We start from the raw sequence: 23,821 nt of genomic DNA, 5'->3' as shown, positions 1-23,821 counted from the left end.
TTGCTGGGGAATTGCTGATGTTTTTCTGGGGAATTGCTGATGTTTTGCTGGGGAATTGCTGATGTTTTTCTGGGGAATTGCTGATGTTTTGCTGGGGAATTGCTGATGTTTTGCTGGGGAATTGCTGATGTGTTGCTGGGGAATTGCTGATGTTTTTCTGGGGAATTGCTGATGTTTTGCTGGGGAATTGCTGATGTTTTGCTGGGGAATTGCTGATGTGTTGCTGGGGAATTGCTGATGTTTTTCTGGGGAATTGCTGATGTTTTGCTGGGGAATTGCTGATGTTTTGCTGGGGAATTGCTGATGTTTTGCTGGGGAATTGCTGATGTTTTTCTGGGCAATTGCTGATGTTTTGCCGATTGATGCTGCAATTCCCAGGAATATGGGAAGATTGCTGTCTGTCTCTGGGTAATGAGCTGAAGCTGGGGGTTTGGTGCTGATATTGTTGCAGGAATTCCCCCGCTGGAAGGGCTGGGGGAGGGGGTGACCTTGTCCTTTTCCACCCAGAGCCAGATGGAAATTAGTTTGGGGTGAATTTTTTGGGGATGAAAGTGCGTGGCGGGGACGCGCCGCGGCCGCGGACTCGGGAACGCGCTTTGCGGATACCTGGCTGAAAGCGGATTGAGATCCGGATCCGGATATCGGAGCGCGTTTGCAGTTTGTGATTCGGCTCCGGGGTCGGTGATGGGCGCCTTGAGCAGCCGCCAGGACCCGGGGGTGGAGGAGCTGGACATCCCGCCGGGCTCGGTGTACAGATACCCCCCGAAATCCGGTAAGAGAGAGCGGGGCCTCGGGGCTTCTCCCGGGAAAGGGGAATGAATAGAGATCAGAAAGAATTATCACCGGGAGATCAGATACAATTGTAACCGGGAGATCAGATAGAATTGTAACCGGGAGATCAGATACAATTATCACCGGGAGATCAGATACAATTGTAACCGGGAGATCAGATACAATTGTAACCGGGAGATCAGATACAATTGTAACCGGGAGATCAGATAGAATTATCACCGGGGGATCAGATACAATTGTAACCGGGAGATCAGATACAATTATCACCGGGAGATCAGATAGAATTATCACCGGGAGATCAGATACAATTATCACCGGGAGATCAGATACAATTATCACCGGGAGATCAGATACAATTATCACCGGGAGATCAGATACAATTATCACCGGGGGATCAGATAGAATTATCACCGGGGGATCAGATACAATTGTAACCGGGAGATCAGATACAATTATCACCGGGAGATCAGATAGAATTATCACCGGGGGATCAGATACAATTGTAACCGGGAGATCAGATACAATTATCACCGGGAGATCAGATAGAATTATCACCGGGGGATCAGATACAATTATCACCGGGAGATCAGATAGAATTATCACCGGGAGATTAGATACAATTGTAACCGGGAGATCAGATACAATTATCACCGGGAGATCAGATAGAATTATCACCGGGAGATCAGATACAATTGTAACCGGGAGATCAGATACAATTGTAACCGGGAGATCAGATACAATTATCACCGGGAGATCAGATAGAATTATCACCGGGAGATTAGATACAATTGTAACCGGGAGATCAGATACAATTGTAACCGGGAGATCAGATACAATTATCACCGGGAGATTAGATACAATTGTAACCGGGAGATCAGATACAATTATCACCGGGAGATCAGATAGAATTATCACCGGGAGATTAGATACAATTGTAACCGGGAGATCAGATACAATTATCACCGGGAGATCAGATAGAATTATCACCGGGAGATCAGATACAATTATCACCGGGAGATCAGATACAATTATCACCGGGAGATCAGATACAATTATCACCGGGAGATCAGATAGAATTATCACCGGGAGATCAGATACAATTATCACCGGGAGATCAGATACAATTATCACCGGGAGATCAGATACAATTATCACCGGGAGATCAGATACAATTGTAACCGGGAGATCAGATAGAATTATCACCGGGAGATCAGATACAATTGTAACCGGGAGATCAGATACAATTATCACCGGGAGATCAGATACAATTATCACCGGGAGATCAGATACAATTGTAACCGGGAGATCAGATACAATTATCACCGGGAGATCAGATACAATTGTAACCGGGAGATCAGATACAATTGCAACCGGGAGATCAGATACAATTATCACCGGGAGATCAGATACAATTATCACCGGGAGATCAGATACAATTATCACCGGGAGATCAGATACAATTGTAACCGGGAGATCAGATACAATTATCACCGGGAGATCAGATACAATTATCACCGGGAGATCAGATACAATTGTAACCGGGAGATCAGATACAATTATCACCGGGAGATCAGATACAATTATCACCGGGAGATCAGATACAATTATCACCGGGAGATCAGATAGAATTGTAACCGGGAGATCAGATACAATTATCACCGGGAGATCAGATACAATTGTAACCGGGAGATCAGATACAATTATCACCGGGAGATCAGATACAATTATCACCGGGAGATCAGATACAATTGTAACCGGGAGATCAGATACAATTATCACCGGGAGATCAGATACAATTGTAACCGGGAGATCAGATACAATTATCACCGGGAGATCAGATACAATTATCACCGGGAGATCAGATACAATTGTAACCGGGAGATCAGATACAATTGTAACCGGGAGATCAGATACAATTATCACCGGGAGATCAGATACAATTATCACCGGGAGATCAGATACAATTATCACCGGGAGATCAGATAGAATTGTAACCGGGAGATCAGATACAATTATCACCGGGAGATCAGATACAATTATCACCGGGAGATCAGATACAATTATCACCGGGAGATCAGATACAATTATCACCGGGAGATCAGATAGAATTGTAACCGGGAGATCAGATACAATTATCACCGGGAGATCAGATACAATTATCACCGGGAGATCAGATAGAATTGTAACCGGGAGATCAGATACAATTATCACCGGGAGATCAGATACAATTGTAACCGGGAGATCAGATACAATTATCACCGGGAGATCAGATAGAATTGTAACCGGGAGATCAGATACAATTATCACCGGGAGATCAGATACAATTATCACCGGGAGATCAGATACAATTGTAACCGGGAGATCAGATACAATTATCACCGGGAGATCAGATACAATTGTAACCGGGAGATCAGATACAATTATCACGGGGAGATCAGATACAATTGTAACCGGGAGATCAGATACAATTATCACCGGGAGATCAGATAGAATTGTAACCGGGAGATCAGATACAATTATCACCGGGAGATCAGATACAATTGTAACCGGGAGATCAGATACAATTGTAACCGGGAGATCAGATACAATTGTAACCGGGAGATTAGATACAATTATCACCGGGAGATCAGATACAATTATCACCGGGAGATCAGATAGAATTGTAACCGGGAGATCAGATACAATTATCACCGGGAGATCAGATACAATTATCACCGGGAGATCAGATACAATTGTAACCGGGAGATCAGATACAATTGTCACCGGGAGATCAGATACAATTATCACCGGGAGATCAGATACAATTATCACCAGGAGATCAGATACAATTGTAACCGGGAGATCAGATACAATTGTAACCGGGAGATCAGATACAATTATCACCGGGAGATCAGATACAATTGTAACCGGGAGATCAGATACAATTGTAACCGGGAGATCAGATACAATTATCACCGGGAGATCAGATACAATTGTAACCGTGAGATCAGATAGAATTATCACCGGGAGATCAGATAGAATTATCACCGGGAGATCAGATAGAATTGTAACCGGGAGATCAGATACAATTATCACCGGGAGATCAGATACAATTGTAACCGGGAGATCAGATACAATTATCACCAGGAGATCAGATACAATTGTAACCGGGAGATCAGATACAATTGTAACCGGGAGATCAGATACAATTATCACCGGGAGATCAGATACAATTGTAACCGTGAGATCAGATAGAATTATCACCGGGAGATCAGATAGAATTATCACCGGGAGATCAGATAGAATTGTAACCGGGAGATCAGATACAATTATAACCGGGAGATCAGATACAATTGTAACCGGGAGATCAGATAGAATTATCACCGGGAGATCAGATACAATTGTAACCGGGAGATCAGATACAATTATCACCGGGAGATCAGATACAATTGTAACCTGGAGATCAGATACAATTATCACCGGGAGATCAGATACAATTGTAACCGGGAGATCAGATACAATTGTAATCGGGAGATCTGATACAATTATCACCGGGAGATCAGATACAATTATAACCGGGAGATCAGATACAATTATCACCGGGAGATCAGATACAATTATCACCGGGAGATCAGATACAATTGTAACTGGGAGATCAGATACAATTGTAACTGGGAGATCAGATACAATTATCACCGGGAGATCAGATACAATTATCACCGGGAGATCAGATAAAATTGTAACCGGGAGATCAGATACAATTGTAACCGGGAGATCTGATACAATTGTAACCGGGAGATCAGATACAATTGTAACCGGGAGATCAGATACAATTATAACCGGGAGATCAGATACAATTGTAACCGGGAGATCAGATACAATTGTAACCGGGAGATCAGATACAATTGTAACCGGGAGATCAGATACAATTATAACCGGGAGATCAGATACAATTGTAACCGGGAGATCAGATACAATTGTAACCGGGAGATCAGATACAATTATCACCGGGAGATCAGATACAATTATAACCGGGAGATCAGATACAATTGTAACCGGGAGATCAGATACAATTGTAACCGGGAGATCAGATACAATTGTAACCGGGAGATCAGATACAATTATCACCGGGAGATCAGATACAATTGTAACCGGGAGATCAGATACAATTGTAACCGGGAGATCAGATACAATTGTCACCGGGAGATCAGATACAATTATCACCGGGAGATCAGATACAATTATCACCGGGAGATCAGATACAATTGTAACCGGGACATCAGATCCAATTGTAACCGGGAGATCAGATCGAATTATCACCGGGAGATCAGATACAATTATCACCGGGAGATCAGATACAATTGTAACCGGGAGATCAGATAGAATTATCACCGGGAGATCAGATACAATTGTAACCGGGAGATCAGATACAATTATCACCGGGAGATCAGATACAATTGTAACCAGGAGATCAGATACAATTATCACCGGGAGATCAGATACAATTATCACCGGGAGATCAGATACAATTGTAACCGGGAGATCAGATAGAATTATCACCGGGAGATCAGATACAATTATCACCGGGAGATCAGATACAATTGTAACCGGGAGATCAGATACAATTGTAACCAGGAGATCAGATACAATTATCACCGGGAGATCAGATACAATTATCACCGGGAGATCAGATACAATTGTAACCGGGAGATCAGATACAATTGTAACCGGGAGATCAGATACAATTATCACCGGGAGATCAGATACAATTGTAACCGGGAGATCAGATACAATTGTAACCGGGAGATCAGATACAATTCTCACCGGGAGATCAGATACAATTATCACCGGGAGATCAGATACAATTATCACCGGGAGATCAGATACAATTGTAACCGGGAGATCAGATACAATTATCACCGGGAGATCAGATACAATTGTAACCGGGAGATCAGATACAATTATCACCGGGAGATCAGATACAATTATCACCGGGAGATCAGATACAATTGTAACCGGGAGATCAGATACAATTATCACCGGGAGATCAGATACAATTATCACCGGGAGTTCAGATACAATTATCACCGGGAGATCAGATACAATTATCACCGGGAGATCAGATACAATTGTAACCGGGAGATCAGATACAATTATCACCGGGAGATCAGATACAATTATCACCGGGAGATCAGATACAATTATCACCGGGAGATCAGATACAATTGTAACCTGGAGATCAGATACAATTATCACCGGGAGATCAGATACAATTGTAACCGGGAGATCAGATACAATTATCACCGGGAGATCAGATACAATTATCACCGGGAGATCAGATACAATTATCACCGGGAGATCAGATACAATTGTAACCGGGAGATCAGATACAATTATCACCGGGAGATCAGATACAATTATCACCGGGAGATCAGATACAATTGTAACCGGGAGATCAGATACAATTATCACCGGGAGATCAGATACAATTGTAACCGGGAGATCAGATACAATTATCACCGGGAGATCAGATACAATTGTAACCGGGAGATCAGATACAATTATCACCGGGAGATCAGATACAATTATCACCGGGAGATCAGATACAATTGTAACCGTGAGATCAGATACAATTGTAACCGGGAGATCAGATAGAATTATCACCGGGAGATCAGATACAATTGTAACCGGGAGATCAGATACAATTATCACCGGGAGATCAGATACAATTGTAACCGGGAGATCAGATACAATTATCACCGGGAGATCAGATACAATTATCACCGGGAGATCAGATACAATTGTAACCGGGAGATCAGATACAATTATCACCGGGAGATCAGATACAATTATCACCGGGAGATCAGATACAATTGTAACCGGGAGATCAGATACAATTGTAACCGGGAGATCAGATACAATTGTAACCGGGAGATCAGATAGAATTGTAACCGGGAGATCAGATAGAATTATCACCGGGAGATCAGATACAATTGTAACCGGGAGATCAGATACAATTGTAACCGGGAGATCAGATACAATTATCACCGGGAGATCAGATACAATTGTAACCGGGAGATCAGATACAATTGTAACCGGGAGATCAGATACAATTATCACCGGGAGATCAGATACAATTGTAACCGGGAGATCAGATACAATTGTAACCGGGAGATCAGATAGAATTATCACCGGGAGATCAGATACAATTATCACCGGGAGATCAGATACAATTGTAACCGGGAGATCAGATACAATTGTAACCGGGAGATCAGATACAATTGTAACCGGGAGATCAGATACAATTGTAACCGGGAGATCAGATAGAATTATCACCGGGAGATCAGATACAATTATCACCGGGAGATCAGATACAATTGTAACCGGGAGATCAGATACAATTTTAACCGGGAGATCAGATACAATTGTAACCGGGAGATCAGATAGAACTATCACCGGGAGATCAGATACAATTGTAACCGTGAGATCAGATACAATTGCAACCGGGAGATCAGATACAATTGTAACCGGGAGATCAGATACAATTATCACCGGGAGATCAGATACAATTGTAACCGGGTGATCAGATAGAATTATCACCGGGAGATCAGATACAATTGTAACCGGGAGATCAGATACAATTATCACCGGGAGATCAGATACAATTGTAACCGGGAGATCAGATACAATTGTAACCGGGAGATCAGATAGAATTATCACAGGGAGATCAGATACAGTTGTAACCGGGAGATCAGATACAATTGTAACCGGGAGATCAGATACAATTGTAACCGGGAGATCAGATACAATTATCACCGGGAGATCAGATACAATTGTAACCGGGAGATCAGATACAATTATCACCGGGAGATCAGATACAATTGTAACCGGGAGATCAGATACAATTGTAACCGGGAGATCAGATACAATTGTAACCGGGAGATCAGATACAATTATCACCGGGAGATCAGATACAATTGTAACCGGGAGATCAGATGGAATTATCACCGGGAGATCAGATACAATTGTAACCGGGAGATCAGATACAATTGTAACCGGGAGATCAGATACAATTATCACCGGGAGATCAGATACAATTGTAACTGGGAGATCAGATACAATTATCACCGGGAGATCAGATACAATTGTAACCGGGAGATCAGATACAATTGTAACCGGGAGATCAGATACAATTATCACCGGGAGATCAGATACAATTGTCACCGGGAGATCAGATACAATTATCACCGGGAGATCAGATACAATTGTAACCGGGAGATCAGATACAATTATCACCGGGAGATCAGATACAATTGTAACCGGGAGATCAGATACAATTGTCACCGGGAGATCAGATACAATTGTAACCGGGAGATCAGATACAATTATCACCGGGAGATCAGATCCAATTGTAACCGGGAGATCAGATACAATTGTAACCGGGAGATCAGATAGAATTATCACCGGGAGATCAGATACAATTGTAACCGGGAGATCAGATACAATTGGAACCGGGAGATCAGATACAATTGGAACCGGGAGATCAGATACAATTGTCACCGGGAGATCAGATACAATTGTAACCGGGAGATCAGATACAATTATCACCGGGAGATCAGATCCAATTGTAACCGGGAGATCAGATACAATTGTAACCGGGAGATCAGATAGAATTATCACCGGGAGATCAGATACAATTGTAACCGGGAGATCAGATACAATTGTAACCGGGAGATCAGATACAATTGTAACCGGGAGATCAGATAGAATTATCACCGGGAGATCAGATACAATTGTAACCGGGAGATCAGATACAATTGGAACCGGGAGATCAGATACAATTGTAACCGGGAGATCAGATACAATTGTCACCGGGAGATCAGATACAATTGTAACCGGGAGATCAGATACAATTATCACCGGGAGATCAGATCCAATTGTAACCGGGAGATCAGATACAATTGTAACCGGGAGATCAGATAGAATTATCACCGGGAGATCAGATACAATTGTAACCGGGAGATCAGATACAATTGGAACCGGGAGATCAGATACAATTGGAACCGGGAGATCAGATACAATTGGAACCGGGAGATCAGATACAATTATCACCGGGAGATCAGATACAATTGTAACCGGGAGATCAGATAGAATTATCACCGGGAGATCAGATACAATTGTAACCGGGAGATCAGATACAATTATCACCGGGAGATCAGATACAATTATCACCGGGAGATCAGATACAATTGTAACCGGGAGATCATATACAATTATCACCGGGAGATCAGATACAATTCTCACCGGGAGATCAGATACAATTATCACCGGGAGATCAGATACAATTATCACCGGGAGATCAGATACAATTGTAACCGGGAGATCAGATACAATTATCACCGGGAGATCAGATACAATTGTAACCGGGAGATCAGATACAATTATCACCGGGAGATCAGATACAATTATCACCGGGAGATCAGATACAATTATCACCGGGAGATCAGATACAATTGTAACCGGGAGATCAGATACAATTATCACCGGGAGATCAGATACAATTATCACCGGGAGATCAGATACAATTATCACCGGGAGATCAGATACAATTGTAACCGGGAGATCAGATACAATTATCACCGGGAGATCAGATACAATTATCACCGGGAGATCAGATACAATTATCACCGGGAGATCAGATACAATTGTAACCGGGAGATCAGATACAATTATCACCTGGAGATCAGATACAATTGTAACCGGGAGATCAGATACAATTATCACCGGGAGATCAGATACAATTATCACCGGGAGATCAGATACAATTATCACCGGGAGATCAGATACAATTATCACCGGGAGATCAGATACAATTGTAACCGGGAGATCAGATACAATTATCACCGGGAGATCAGATACAATTATCACCGGGAGATCAGATACAATTGTAACCGGGAGATCAGATACAATTATCACCGGGAGATCAGATACAATTGTAACCGGGAGATCAGATACAATTATCACCGGGAGATCAGATACAATTGTAACCGGGAGATCAGATACAATTATCACCGGGAGATCAGATACAATTATCACCGGGAGATCAGATACAATTGTAACCGGGAGATCAGATACAATTGTAACCGGGAGATCAGATAGAATTATCACCGGGAGATCAGATACAATTGTAACCGGGAGATCAGATACAATTATCACCGGGAGATCAGATACAATTGTAACCGGGAGATCAGATACAATTATCACCGGGAGATCAGATACAATTATCACCGGGAGATCAGATACAATTGTAACCGGGAGATCAGATACAATTATCACCGGGAGATCAGATACAATTATCACCGGGAGATCAGATACAATTGTAACCGGGAGATCAGATACAATTGTAACCGGGAGATCAGATACAATTGTAACCGGGAGATCAGATAGAATTGTAACCGGGAGATCAGATAGAATTGTAACCGGGAGATCAGATACAATTGTAACCGGGAGATCAGATACAATTGTAACCGGGAGATCAGATAGAATTATCACCGGGAGATCAGATACAATTGTAACCGGGAGATCAGATACAATTGTAACCGGGAGATCAGATACAATTATCACCGGGAGATCAGATACAATTGTAACCGGGAGATCAGATACAACTGTAACCGGGAGATCAGATAGAATTATCACCGGGAGATCAGATACAATTATCACCGGGAGATCAGATACAATTGTAACCGGGAGATCAGATACAATTGTAACCGGGAGATCAGATACAATTGTAACCGGGAGATCAGATACAATTGTAACCGGGAGATCAGATAGAATTATCACTGGGAGATCAGATACAATTATCACCGGGAGATCAGATACAATTGTAACCGGGAGATCAGATACAATTGTAACCGGGAGATCAGATACAATTGTAACCGGGAGATCAGATAGAACTATCACCGGGAGATCAGATACAATTGTAACCGTGAGATCAGATACAATTGTAACCGGGAGATCAGATACAATTGTAACCGGGAGATCAGATACAATTATCACCGGGAGATCAGATACAATTGTAACCGTGTGATCAGATAGAATTATCACCGGGAGATCAGATACAATTGTAACCGGGAGATCAGATACAATTATCACCGGGAGATCAGATACAATTGTAACCGGGAAATCAGATACAATTATCACCGGGAGATCAGATACAATTGTAACCGGGAGATCAGATACAATTGTAACCGGGAGATCAGATAGAATTATCACCGGGAGATCAGATACAATTGTAACCGGGAGATCAGATACAATTGTAACCGGGAGATCAGATACAATTATCACCGGGAGATCAGATACAATTGTAACCGGGAGATCAGATACAATTATCACCGGGAGATCAGATACAATTGTAACCGGGAGATCAGATACAATTGTAACCGGGAGATCAGATACAATTATCACCGGGAGATCAGATACAATTGTAACCGGGAGATCAGATACAATTATCACCGGGAGATCAGATACAATTGTAACCGGGAGATCAGATGGAATTATCACCGGGAGATCAGATACAATTGTAACCGGGAGATCAGATACAATTGTAACCGGGAGATCTGATACAATTATCACCGGGAGATCAGATACAATTGTAACCGGGAGATCAGATACAATTATCACCGGGAGATCAGATACAATTGTAACCGGGAGATCAGATACAATTGTAACCGGGAGATCAGATACAATTATCACCGGGAGATCAGATACAATTGTCACCGGGAGATCAGATACAATTATCACCGGGAGATCAGATACAATTGTAACCGGGAGATCAGATACAATTATCACCGGGAGATCAGATACAATTGTAACCGGGAGATCAGATACAATTGTCACCGGGAGATCAGATACAATTGTAACCGGGAGATCAGATACAATTATCACCGGGAGATCAGATCCAATTGTAACCGGGAGATCAGATACAATTGTAACCGGGAGATCAGATAGAATTATCACCGGGAGATCAGATACAATTGTAACCGGGAGATCAGATACAATTGGAACCGGGAGATCAGATACAATTATCACCGGGAGATCAGATACAATTGCAACCGGGAGATCAGATACAATTGGAACCGGGAGATCAGATACAATTGGAACCGGGAGATCAGATACAATTGTAACCGGGAGATCAGATACAATTATCACCGGGAGATCAGATACAATTGTAACCGGGAGATCAGATAGAATTATCACCGGGAGATCAGATACAATTGTAACCGGGAGATCAGATACAATTATCACCGGGAGATCAGATACAATTATCACCGGGAGATCAGATACAATTGTAACCGGGAGATCATATACAATTATCACCGGGAGATCAGATACAATTGTAACCGGGAGATCAGATAGAATTATCACCGGGAGATCAGATACAATTATCACCTGGAGATCAGATACAATTGGAACCGGGAGATCAGATAGAATTATCACCGGGAGATCAGATACAATTATCACCGGGAGATCAGATACAATTATCACCGGGAGATCAGATAGAATTATCACCGGGAGATCAGATACAATTGTAACCGGGACATCAGATACAATTATCACCGGGAGATCAGATACAATTTTAACCGGGAGATCAGATACAATTATCACCGGGAGATCAGATACAATTATCACCGGGAGATCAGATACAATTATCACCGGGAGATCAGATACAATTGTAACCGGGAGATCAGATACAATTATCACCGGGAGATCAGATACAATTATCACCGGGAGATCAGAAACAATTATCACCGGGAGATCAGATACAATTATCACCGGGAGATCAGATACAATTATCACCGGGAGATCAGATACAATTATCACCGGGAGATCAGATACAATTATCACCGGGAGATCAGATACAATTGTAACCGGGAGATCAGATACAATTATCACCGGGAGATCAGATACAATTGGAACCGGGAGATCAGATAGAATTATCACCGGGAGATCAGATACAATTATCACCGGGAGATCAGATACAATTATCACCGGGAGATCAGATACAATTATCACCGGGAGATCAGATACAATTGTAACCGGGAGATCAGATACAATTGGAACCGGGCGATCAGATACAATTGTAACCGGGAGATCAGATACAATTATCACCGGGAGATCAGATACAATTGTAACCGGGAGATCAGATACAATTATCACCGGGAGATCAGATACAATTGTAACCGGGAGATCAGATACAATTATCACCGGGAGATCAGATACAATTGGAACCGGGAGATCAGATAGAATTATCACCGGGAGATCAGACAGAATTATCTCCGGGAGATCAGATACAATTATCACCGGGAGATCAGATACAATTATCACCGGGAGATCAGATACAATTATCACCGGGAGATCAGATACAATTATCACCGGGAGATCAGATACAATTATCACCGGGAGATCAGATACAATTGTAACCGGGAGATCAGATACAATTGGAACCGGGAGATCAGATACAATTGTAACCGGGAGATCAGATACAATTATCACCGGGAGATCAGATACAATTGTAACCGGGAGATCAGATACAATTATCACCGGGAGATCAGATACAATTGTAACCGGGAGATCAGATACAATTATCACCGGGAGATCAGATACAATTGGAACCGGGAGATCAGATAGAATTATCACCGGGAGATCAGATACAATTGTCACCGGGAGATCAGATACAATTATCACCGGGAGATCAGATACAATTATCACCGGGAGATCAGATACAATTGTAACCGGGAGATCAGATACAATTGGAACCGGGCGATCAGATACAATTGTAACCGGGAGATCAGATACAATTATCACCGGGAGATCAGATACAATTGTAACCGGGAGATCAGATACAATTGTCACCGGGAAATCAGATACAATTGTAACCGGGAGATCAGATACAATTATCACCGGGAGATCAGATACAATTGGAACCGGGAGATCAGATAGAATTATCACCGGGAGATCTGATAGAATTGTAACCGGGAGATCAGATACAATTGTAACCGGGAGAACAGATAGAATTGTAACCGGGAGATCAGATACAATTGGAACCGGGAGATCAGATAGAATTATCACCGGGAGATCAGATAGAATTGTAACCGGGAGATCAGATACAATTGTAACCGGGAGAACAGATAGAATTATCACCGGGAGATCAGATACAATTGTAACCGGGAGATCAGATACAATTGTAACCGGGAGATCAGATAGAATTGTAACCGGGAGATCAGATACAATTGTAACCGGGAGATCAGATACAATTGTAACCGGGAGATCAGATAGAATTATCACCGGGAGATCAGATACAATTGTCACCGGGAGATCAGATACAATTGTAACCGGGAGATCAGATACAATTATCACCGGGAGATCAGATCCAATTGTAACCGGGAGATCAGATACAATTGTAACCGGGAGATCAGATAGAATTATCACCGGGAGATCAGATACAATTGTAACCGGGAGATCAGATACAATTGGAACCGGGAGATCAGATACAAATATCACCGGGAGATCAGATACAATTGTAACCGGGAGATCAGATACAATTGGAACCGGGAGATCAGATACAATTGGAACCGGGAGATCAGATACAATTGTAACCGGGAGATCAGATACAATTATCACCGGGAGATCAGATACAATTGTAACCGGGAGATCAGATAGAATTATCACCGGGAGATCAGATACAATTGTAACCGGGAGATCAGATACAATTATCACCGGGAGATCAGATACAATTATCACCGGGAGATCAGATACAATTGTAACCAGGAGATCATATACAATTATCACCGGGAGATCAGATACAATTGTAACCGGGAGATCAGATAGAATTATCACCGGGAGATCAGATACAATTATCACCTGGAGATCAGATACAATTGGAACCGGGAGATCAGATAGAATTATCACCGGGAGATCAGATAGAATTATCACCGGGAGATCAGATAGAATTATCACCGGGAGATCAGATACAATTGTAACCGGGACATCAGATACAATTATCACCGGGAGATCAGATACAATTGTAACCGGGAGATCAGATACAATTATCACCGGGAGATCAGATACAATTATCACCGGGAGATCAGATACAATTATCACCGGGAGATCAGATACAATTGTAACCGGGAGATCAGATACAATTATCACCGGGAGATCAGATACAATTATCACCGGGAGATCAGAAACAATTATCACCGGGAGATCAGATACAATTATCACCGGGAGATCAGATACAATTATCACCGGGAGATCAGATACAATTATCACCGGGAGATCAGATACAATTATCACCGGGAGATCAGATACAATTATCACCGGGAGATCAGATACAATTGTAACCGGGAGATCAGATACAATTGGAACCGGGAGATCAGATACAATTGTAACCGGGAGATCAGATACAATTATCACTGGGAGATCAGATACAATTGTAACCGGGAGATCAGATACAATTATCACCGGGAGATCAGATACAATTGTAACCGGGAGATCAGATACAATTATCACCGGGAGATCAGATACAATTGGAACCGGGAGATCAGATAGAATTATCACCGGGAGATCAGATACAATTATCACCGGGAGATCAGATACAATTATCACCGGGAGATCAGATACAATTATCACCGGGAGATCAGATACAATTGTAACCGGGAGATCAGATACAATTGGAACCGGGCGATCAGATACAATTGTAACCGGGAGATCAGATACAATTATCACCGGGAGATCAGATACAATTGTAACCGGGAAATCAGATACAATTATCACCGGGAGATCAGATACAATTGTAACCGGGAGATCAGATACAATTGTAACCGGGAGATCAGATAGAATTATCACCGGGAGATCAGATACAATTGTAACCGGGAGATCAGATACAATTGTAACCGGGAGATCAGATACAATTATCACCGGGAGATCAGATACAATTGTAACCGGGAGATCAGATACAATTATCACCGGGAGATCAGATACAATTGTAACCGGGAGATCAGATACAATTGTAACCGGGAGATCAGATACAATTATCACCGGGAGATCAGATACAATTGTAACCGGGAGATCAGATACAATTATCACCGGGAGATCAGATACAATTGTAACCGGGAGATCAGATGGAATTATCACCGGGAGATCAGATACAATTGTAACCGGGAGATCAGATACAATTGTAACCGGGAGATCAGATACAATTATCACCGGGAGATCAGATACAATTGTAACCGGGAGATCAGATACAATTATCACCGGGAGATCAGATACAATTGTAACCGGGAGATCAGATACAATTGTAACCGGGAGATCAGATACAATTATCACCGGGAGATCAGATACAATTGTCACCGGGAGATCAGATACAATTATCACCGGGAGATCAGATACAATTGTAACCGGGAGATCAGATACAATTATCACCGGGAGATCAGATACAATTGTAACCGGGAGATCAGATACAATTGTCACCGGGAGATCAGATACAATTGTAACCGGGAGATCAGATACAATTATCACCGGGAGATCAGATCCAATTGTAACCGGGAGATCAGATACAATTGTAACCGGGAGATCAGATAGAATTATCACCGGGAGATCAGATACAATTGTAACCGGGAGATCAGATACAATTGTAACCGGGAGATCAGATACAATTATCACCGGGAGATCAGATACAATTGCAACCGGGAGATCAGATACAATTGGAACCGGGAGATCAGATACAATTGGAACCGGGAGATCAGATACAATTGGAACCGGGAGATCAGATACAATTGTAACCGGGAGATCAGATACAATTATCACCGGGAGATCAGATACAATTGTAACCGGGAGATCAGATAGAATTATCACCGGGAGATCAGATACAATTGTAACCGGGAGATCAGATACAATTATCACCGGGAGATCAGATACAATTATCACCGGGAGATCAGATACAATTGTAACCGGGAGATCAGATACAATTGGAACCGGGCGATCAGATACAATTGTAACCGGGAGATCAGATACAATTATCACCGGGAGATCAGATACAATTGTAACCGGGAAATCAGATACAATTATCACCGGGAGATCAGATACAATTGTAACCGGGAGATCAGATACAATTGTAACCGGGAGATCAGATAGAATTATCACCGGGAGATCAGATACAATTGTAACCGGGAGATCAGATACAATTGTAACCGGGAGATCAGATACAATTATCACCGGGAGATCAGATACAATTGTAACCGGGAGATCAGATACAATTATCACCGGGAGATCAGATACAATTGTAACCGGGAGATCAGATACAATTGTAACCGGGAGATCAGATACAATTATCACCGGGAGATCAGATACAATTGTAACCGGGAGATCAGATACAATTATCACCGGGAGATCAGATACAATTGTAACCGGGAGATCAGATGGAATTATCACCGGGAGATCAGATACAATTGTAACCGGGAGATCAGATACAATTGTAACCGGGAGATCAGATACAATTATCACCGGGAGATCAGATACAATTGTAACCGGGAGATCAGATACAATTATCACCGGGAGATCAGATACAATTGTAACCGGGAGATCAGATACAATTGTAACCGGGAGATCAGATACAATTATCACCGGGAGATCAGATACAATTGTCACCGGGAGATCAGATACAATTATCACCGGGAGATCAGATACAATTGTAACCGGGAGATCAGATACAATTATCACCGGGAGATCAGATACAATTGTAACCGGGAGATCAGATACAATTGTCACCGGGAGATCAGATACAATTGTAACCGGGAGATCAGATACAATTATCACCGGGAGATCAGATCCAATTGTAACCGGGAGATCAGATACAATTGTAACCGGGAGATCAGATAGAATTATCACCGGGAGATCAGATACAATTGTAACCGGGAGATCAGATACAATTGTAACCGGGAGATCAGATACAATTATCACCGGGAGATCAGATACAATTGCAACCGGGAGATCAGATACAATTGGAACCGGGAGATCAGATACAATTGGAACCGGGAGATCAGATACAATTGGAACCGGGAGATCAGATACAATTGTAACCGGGAGATCAGATACAATTATCACCGGGAGATCAGATACAATTGTAACCGGGAGATCAGATAGAATTATCACCGGGAGATCAGATACAATTGTAACCGGGAGATCAGATACAATTATCACCGGGAGATCAGATACAATTATCACCGGGAGATCAGATACAATTGTAACCGGGAGATCATATACAATTATCACCGGGAGATCAGATACAATTGTAACCGGGAGATCAGATAGAATTATCACCGGGAGATCAGATACAATTATCACCTGGAGATCAGATACAATTGGAACCGGGAGATCAGATAGAATTATCACCGGGAGATCAGATACAATTATCACCGGGAGATCAGATACAATTATCACCGGGAGATCAGATAGAATTATCACCGGGAGATCAGATACAATTGTAACCGGGACATCAGATACAATTATCACCGGGAGATCAGATACAATTGTAACCGGGAGATCAGATACAATTATCACCGGGAGATCAGATACAATTATCACCGGGAGATCAGATACAATTATCACCGGGAGATCAGATACAATTGTAACCGGGAGATCAGATACAATTATCACCGGGAGATCAGATACAATTATCACCGGGAGATCAGATACAATTATCACCGGGAGATCAGAAACAATTATCACCGGGAGATCAGATACAATTATCACCGGGAGATCAGATACAATTATCACCGGGAGATCAGATACAATTATCACCGGGAGATCAGATACAATTATCACCGGGAGATCAGATACAATTGTAACCGGGAGATCAGATACAATTATCACCGGGAGATCAGATACAATTGGAACCGGGAGATCAGATAGAATTATCACCGGGAGATCAGATACAATTATCACCGGGAGATCAGATACAATTATCACCGGGAGATCAGATACAATTATCACCGGGAGATCAGATACAATTGTAACCGGGAGATCAGATACAATTGGAACCGGGCGATCAGATACAATTGTAACCGGGAGATCAGATACAATTATCACCGGGAGATCAGATACAATTGTAACCGGGAGATCAGATACAATTATCACCGGGAGATCAGATACAATTGTAACCGGGAGATCAGATACAATTATCACCGGGAGATCAGATACAATTGGAACCGGGAGATCAGATAGAATTATCACCGGGAGATCAGACAGAATTATCTACGGGAGATCAGATACAATTATCACCGGGAGATCAGATACAATTATCACCGGGAGATCAGATACAATTATCACCGGGAGATCAGATACAATTATCACCGGGAGATCAGATACAATTATCACCGGGAGATCAGATACAATTATCACCGGGAGATCAGATACAATTATCACCGGGAGATCAGATACAATTGTAACCGGGAGATCAGATACAATTGGAACCGGGAGATCAGATACAATTGTAACCGGGAGATCAGATACAATTATCACCGGGAGATCAGATACAATTGTAACCGGGAGATCAGATACAATTATCACCGGGAGATCAGATACAATTGTAACCGGGAGATCAGATACAATTATCACCGGGAGATCAGATACAATTGGAACCGGGAGATCAGATAGAATTATCACCGGGAGATCAGATACAATTGTCACCGGGAGATCAGATACAATTATCACCGGGAGATCAGATACAATTATCACCGGGAGATCAGATACAATTGTAACCGGGAGATCAGATACAATTGGAACCGGGCGATCAGATACAATTGTAACCGGGAGATCAGATACAATTATCACCGGGAGATCAGATACAATTGTAACCGGGAGATCAGATACAATTGTCACCGGGAAATCAGATACAATTGTAACCGGGAGATCAGATACAATTATCACCGGGAGATCAGATACAATTGGAACCGGGAGATCAGATAGAATTATCACCGGGAGATCTGATAGAATTGTAACCGGGAGATCAGATACAATTGTAACCGGGAGAACAGATAGAATTGTAACCGGGAGATCAGATACAATTGGAACCGGGAGATCAGATAGAATTATCACCGGGAGATCAGATAGAATTGTAACCGGGAGATCAGATACAATTGTAACCGGGAGAACAGATAGAATTATCACCGGGAGATCAGATACAATTGTAACCGGGAGATCAGATACAATTGTAACCGGGAGATCAGATAGAATTGTAACCGGGAGATCAGATACAATTGTAACCGGGAGATCAGATACAATTGTAACCGGGAGATCAGATAGAATTATCACCGGGAGATCAGATACAATTGTCACCGGGAGATCAGATACAATTGTAACCGGGAGATCAGATACAATTATCACCGGGAGATCAGATCCAATTGTAACCGGGAGATCAGATACAATTGTAACCGGGAGATCAGATAGAATTATCACCGGGAGATCAGATACAATTGTAACCGGGAGATCAGATACAATTGGAACCGGGAGATCAGATACAATTATCACCGGGAGATCAGATACAATTGTAACCGGGAGATCAGATACAATTGGAACCGGGAGATCAGATACAATTGGAACCGGGAGATCAGATACAATTGTAACCGGGAGATCAGATACAATTATCACCGGGAGATCAGATACAATTGTAACCGGGAGATCAGATAGAATTATCACCGGGAGATCAGATACAATTGTAACCGGGAGATCAGATACAATTATCACCGGGAGATCAGATACAATTATCACCGGGAGATCAGATACAATTGTAACCAGGAGATCATATACAATTATCACCGGGAGATCAGATACAATTGTAACCGGGAGATCAGATAGAATTATCACCGGGAGATCAGATACAATTATCACCTGGAGATCAGATACAATTGGAACCGGGAGATCAGATAGAATTATCACCGGGAGATCAGATACAATTATCACCGGGAGATCAGATAGAATTATCACCGGGAGATCAGATACAATTGTAACCGGGACATCAGATACAATTATCACCGGGAGATCAGATACAATTGTAACCGGGAGATCAGATACAATTATCACCGGGAGATCAGATACAATTATCACCGGGAGATCAGATACAATTATCACCGGGAGATCAGATACAATTGTAACCGGGAGATCAGATACAATTATCACCGGGAGATCAGATACAATTATCACCTGGAGATCAGAAACAATTATCACCGGGAGATCAGATACAATTATCACCGGGAGATCAGATACAATTATCACCGGGAGATCAGATACAATTATCACCGGGAGATCAGATACAATTATCACCGGGAGATCAGATACAATTATCACCGGGAGATCAGATACAATTGTAACCGGGAGATCAGATACAATTGGAACCGGGAGATCAGATACAATTGTAACCGGGAGATCAGATACAATTATCACCGGGAGATCAGATACAATTGTAACCGGGAGATCAGATACAATTATCACCGGGAGATCAGATACAATTGTAACCGGGAGATCAGATAGAATTATCACCGGGAGATCAGATACAATTATCACCGGGAGATCAGATACAATTATCACCGGGAGATCAGATACAATTATCACCGGGAGATCAGATACAATTGTAACCGGGAGATCAGATACAATTGGAACCGGGCGATCAGATACAATTGTAACCGGGAGATCAGATACAATTATCACCGGGAGATCAGATACAATTGTAACCGGGAGATCAGATACAATTATCACCGGGAGATCAGATACAATTGTAACCGGGAGATCAGATACAATTATCACCGGGAGATCAGATACAATTGGAACCGGGAGATCAGATAGAATTATCACCGGGAGATCAGACAGAATTATCTCCGGGAGATCAGATACAATTATCACCGGGAGATCAGATACAATTATCACCGGGAGATCAGATACAATTATCACCGGGAGATCAGATACAATTATCACCGGGAGATCAGATACAATTATCACCGGGAGATCAGATACTATTGTAACCGGGAGATCAGATAGAATTATCACCGGGAGATCAGATACAATTGTCACCGGGAGATCAGATACAATTGTAACCGGGAGATCAGATACAATTATCACCGGGAGATCAGATACAATTGTAACCGGGAGATCAGATACAATTATCACCGGGAGATCAGATACAATTGTAACCGGGAGATCAGATACAATTATCACCGGGAGATCAGATACAATTGGAACCGGGAGATCAGATAGAATTATCACCGGGAGATCAGATACAATTGTCACCGGGAGATCAGATACAATTATCACCGGGAGATCAGATACAATTATCACCGGGAGATCAGATACAATTGTAACCGGGAGATCAGATACAATTGGAACCGGGCGATCAGATACAATTGTAACCGGGAGATCAGATACAATTATCACCGGGAGATCAGATACAATTGGAACCGGGAGATCAGATACAATTGGAACCGGGAGATCAGATACAATTGTAACCGGGAGATCAGATACAATTATCACCGGGAGATCAGATACAATTGTAACCGGGAGATCAGATAGAATTATCACCGGGAGATCAGATACAATTGTAACCGGGAGATCAGATACAATTATCACCGGGAGATCAGATACAATTATCACCGGGAGATCAGATACAATTGTAACCGGGAGATCATATACAATTATCACCGGGAGATCAGATACAATTGTAACCGGGAGATCAGATAGAATTATCACCGGGAGATCAGATACAATTATCACCTGGAGATCAGATACAATTGGAACCGGGAGATCAGATAGAATTATCACCGGGAGATCAGATACAATTATCACCGGGAGATCAGATACAATTATCACCGGGAGATCAGATAGAATTATCACCGGGAGATCAGATACAATTGTAACCGGGACATCAGAATGAATTATCACCGGGAGATCAGATACAATTGTAACCGGGAGATCAGATACAATTATCACCGGGAGATCAGATACAATTATCACCGGGAGATCAGATACAATTATCACCGGGAGATCAGATACAATTGTAACCGGGAGATCAGATACAATTATCACCGGGAGATCAGATACAATTATCACCGGGAGATCAGATACAATTATCACCGGGAGATCAGAAACAATTATCACCGGGAGATCAGATACAATTATCACCGGGAGATCAGATACAATTATCACCGGGAGATCAGATACAATTATCACCGGGAGATCAGATACAATTATCACCGGGAGATCAGATACAATTGTAACCGGGAGATCAGATACAATTATCACCGGGAGATCAGATACAATTGGAACCGGGAGATCAGATAGAATTATCACCGGGAGATCAGATACAATTATCACCGGGAGATCAGATACAATTATCACCGGGAGATCAGATACAATTATCACCGGGAGATCAGATACAATTGTAACCGGGAGATCAGATACAATTGGAACCGGGCGATCAGATACAATTGTAACCGGGAGATCAGATACAATTATCACCGGGAGATCTGATACAATTGTAACCGGGAGATCAGATACAATTATCACCGGGAGATCAGATACAATTGTAACCGGGAGATCAGATACAATTATCACCGGGAGATCAGATACAATTGGAACCGGGAGATCAGATAGAATTATCACCGGGAGATCAGACAGAATTATCTCCGGGAGATCAGATACAATTATCACCGGGAGATCAGATACAATTATCACCGGGAGATCAGATACAATTATCACCGGGAGATCAGATACAATTATCACCGGGAGATCAGATACAATTATCACCGGGAGATCAGATACAATTATCACCGGGAGATCAGATACAATTGTAACCGGGAGATCAGATACAATTGGAACCGGGAGATCAGATACAATTGTAACCGGGAGATCAGATACAATTATCACCGGGAGATCAGATACAATTGTAACCGGGAGATCAGATACAATTATCACCGGGAGATCAGATACAATTGTAACCGGGAGATCA

The 23,821-nt window shown here is 42.3% G+C and overlaps 1 protein-coding gene across 1 annotated transcript in view; it reads left to right on the top strand.

Moving 5' to 3' along the window:
* The first annotated feature begins 684 nt into the window (after nucleotides 1-684).
* LOC137365572 (E3 ubiquitin ligase RNF157-like) overlaps nucleotides 685-23,821 on the top strand; it is a 455,910-nt gene continuing 432,773 nt past the window's right edge. The window contains exon 1 of the mRNA XM_068027950.1: nucleotides 685-772. Within this exon, the coding sequence (XP_067884051.1) occupies nucleotides 685-772 (88 nt within the window). The remainder of the gene's footprint in view (nucleotides 773-23,821) is intronic.

The sequence above is a fragment of the Heterodontus francisci genome, unplaced genomic scaffold, assembly GCF_036365525.1.
Source record: "Heterodontus francisci isolate sHetFra1 unplaced genomic scaffold, sHetFra1.hap1 HAP1_SCAFFOLD_405, whole genome shotgun sequence".
Classification (NCBI taxonomy): Eukaryota; Metazoa; Chordata; class Chondrichthyes; order Heterodontiformes; family Heterodontidae; genus Heterodontus; species Heterodontus francisci.
Note: the sequence above shows the minus strand (reverse complement) of the source record. Positions and strands in the feature narration are given on the sequence as shown.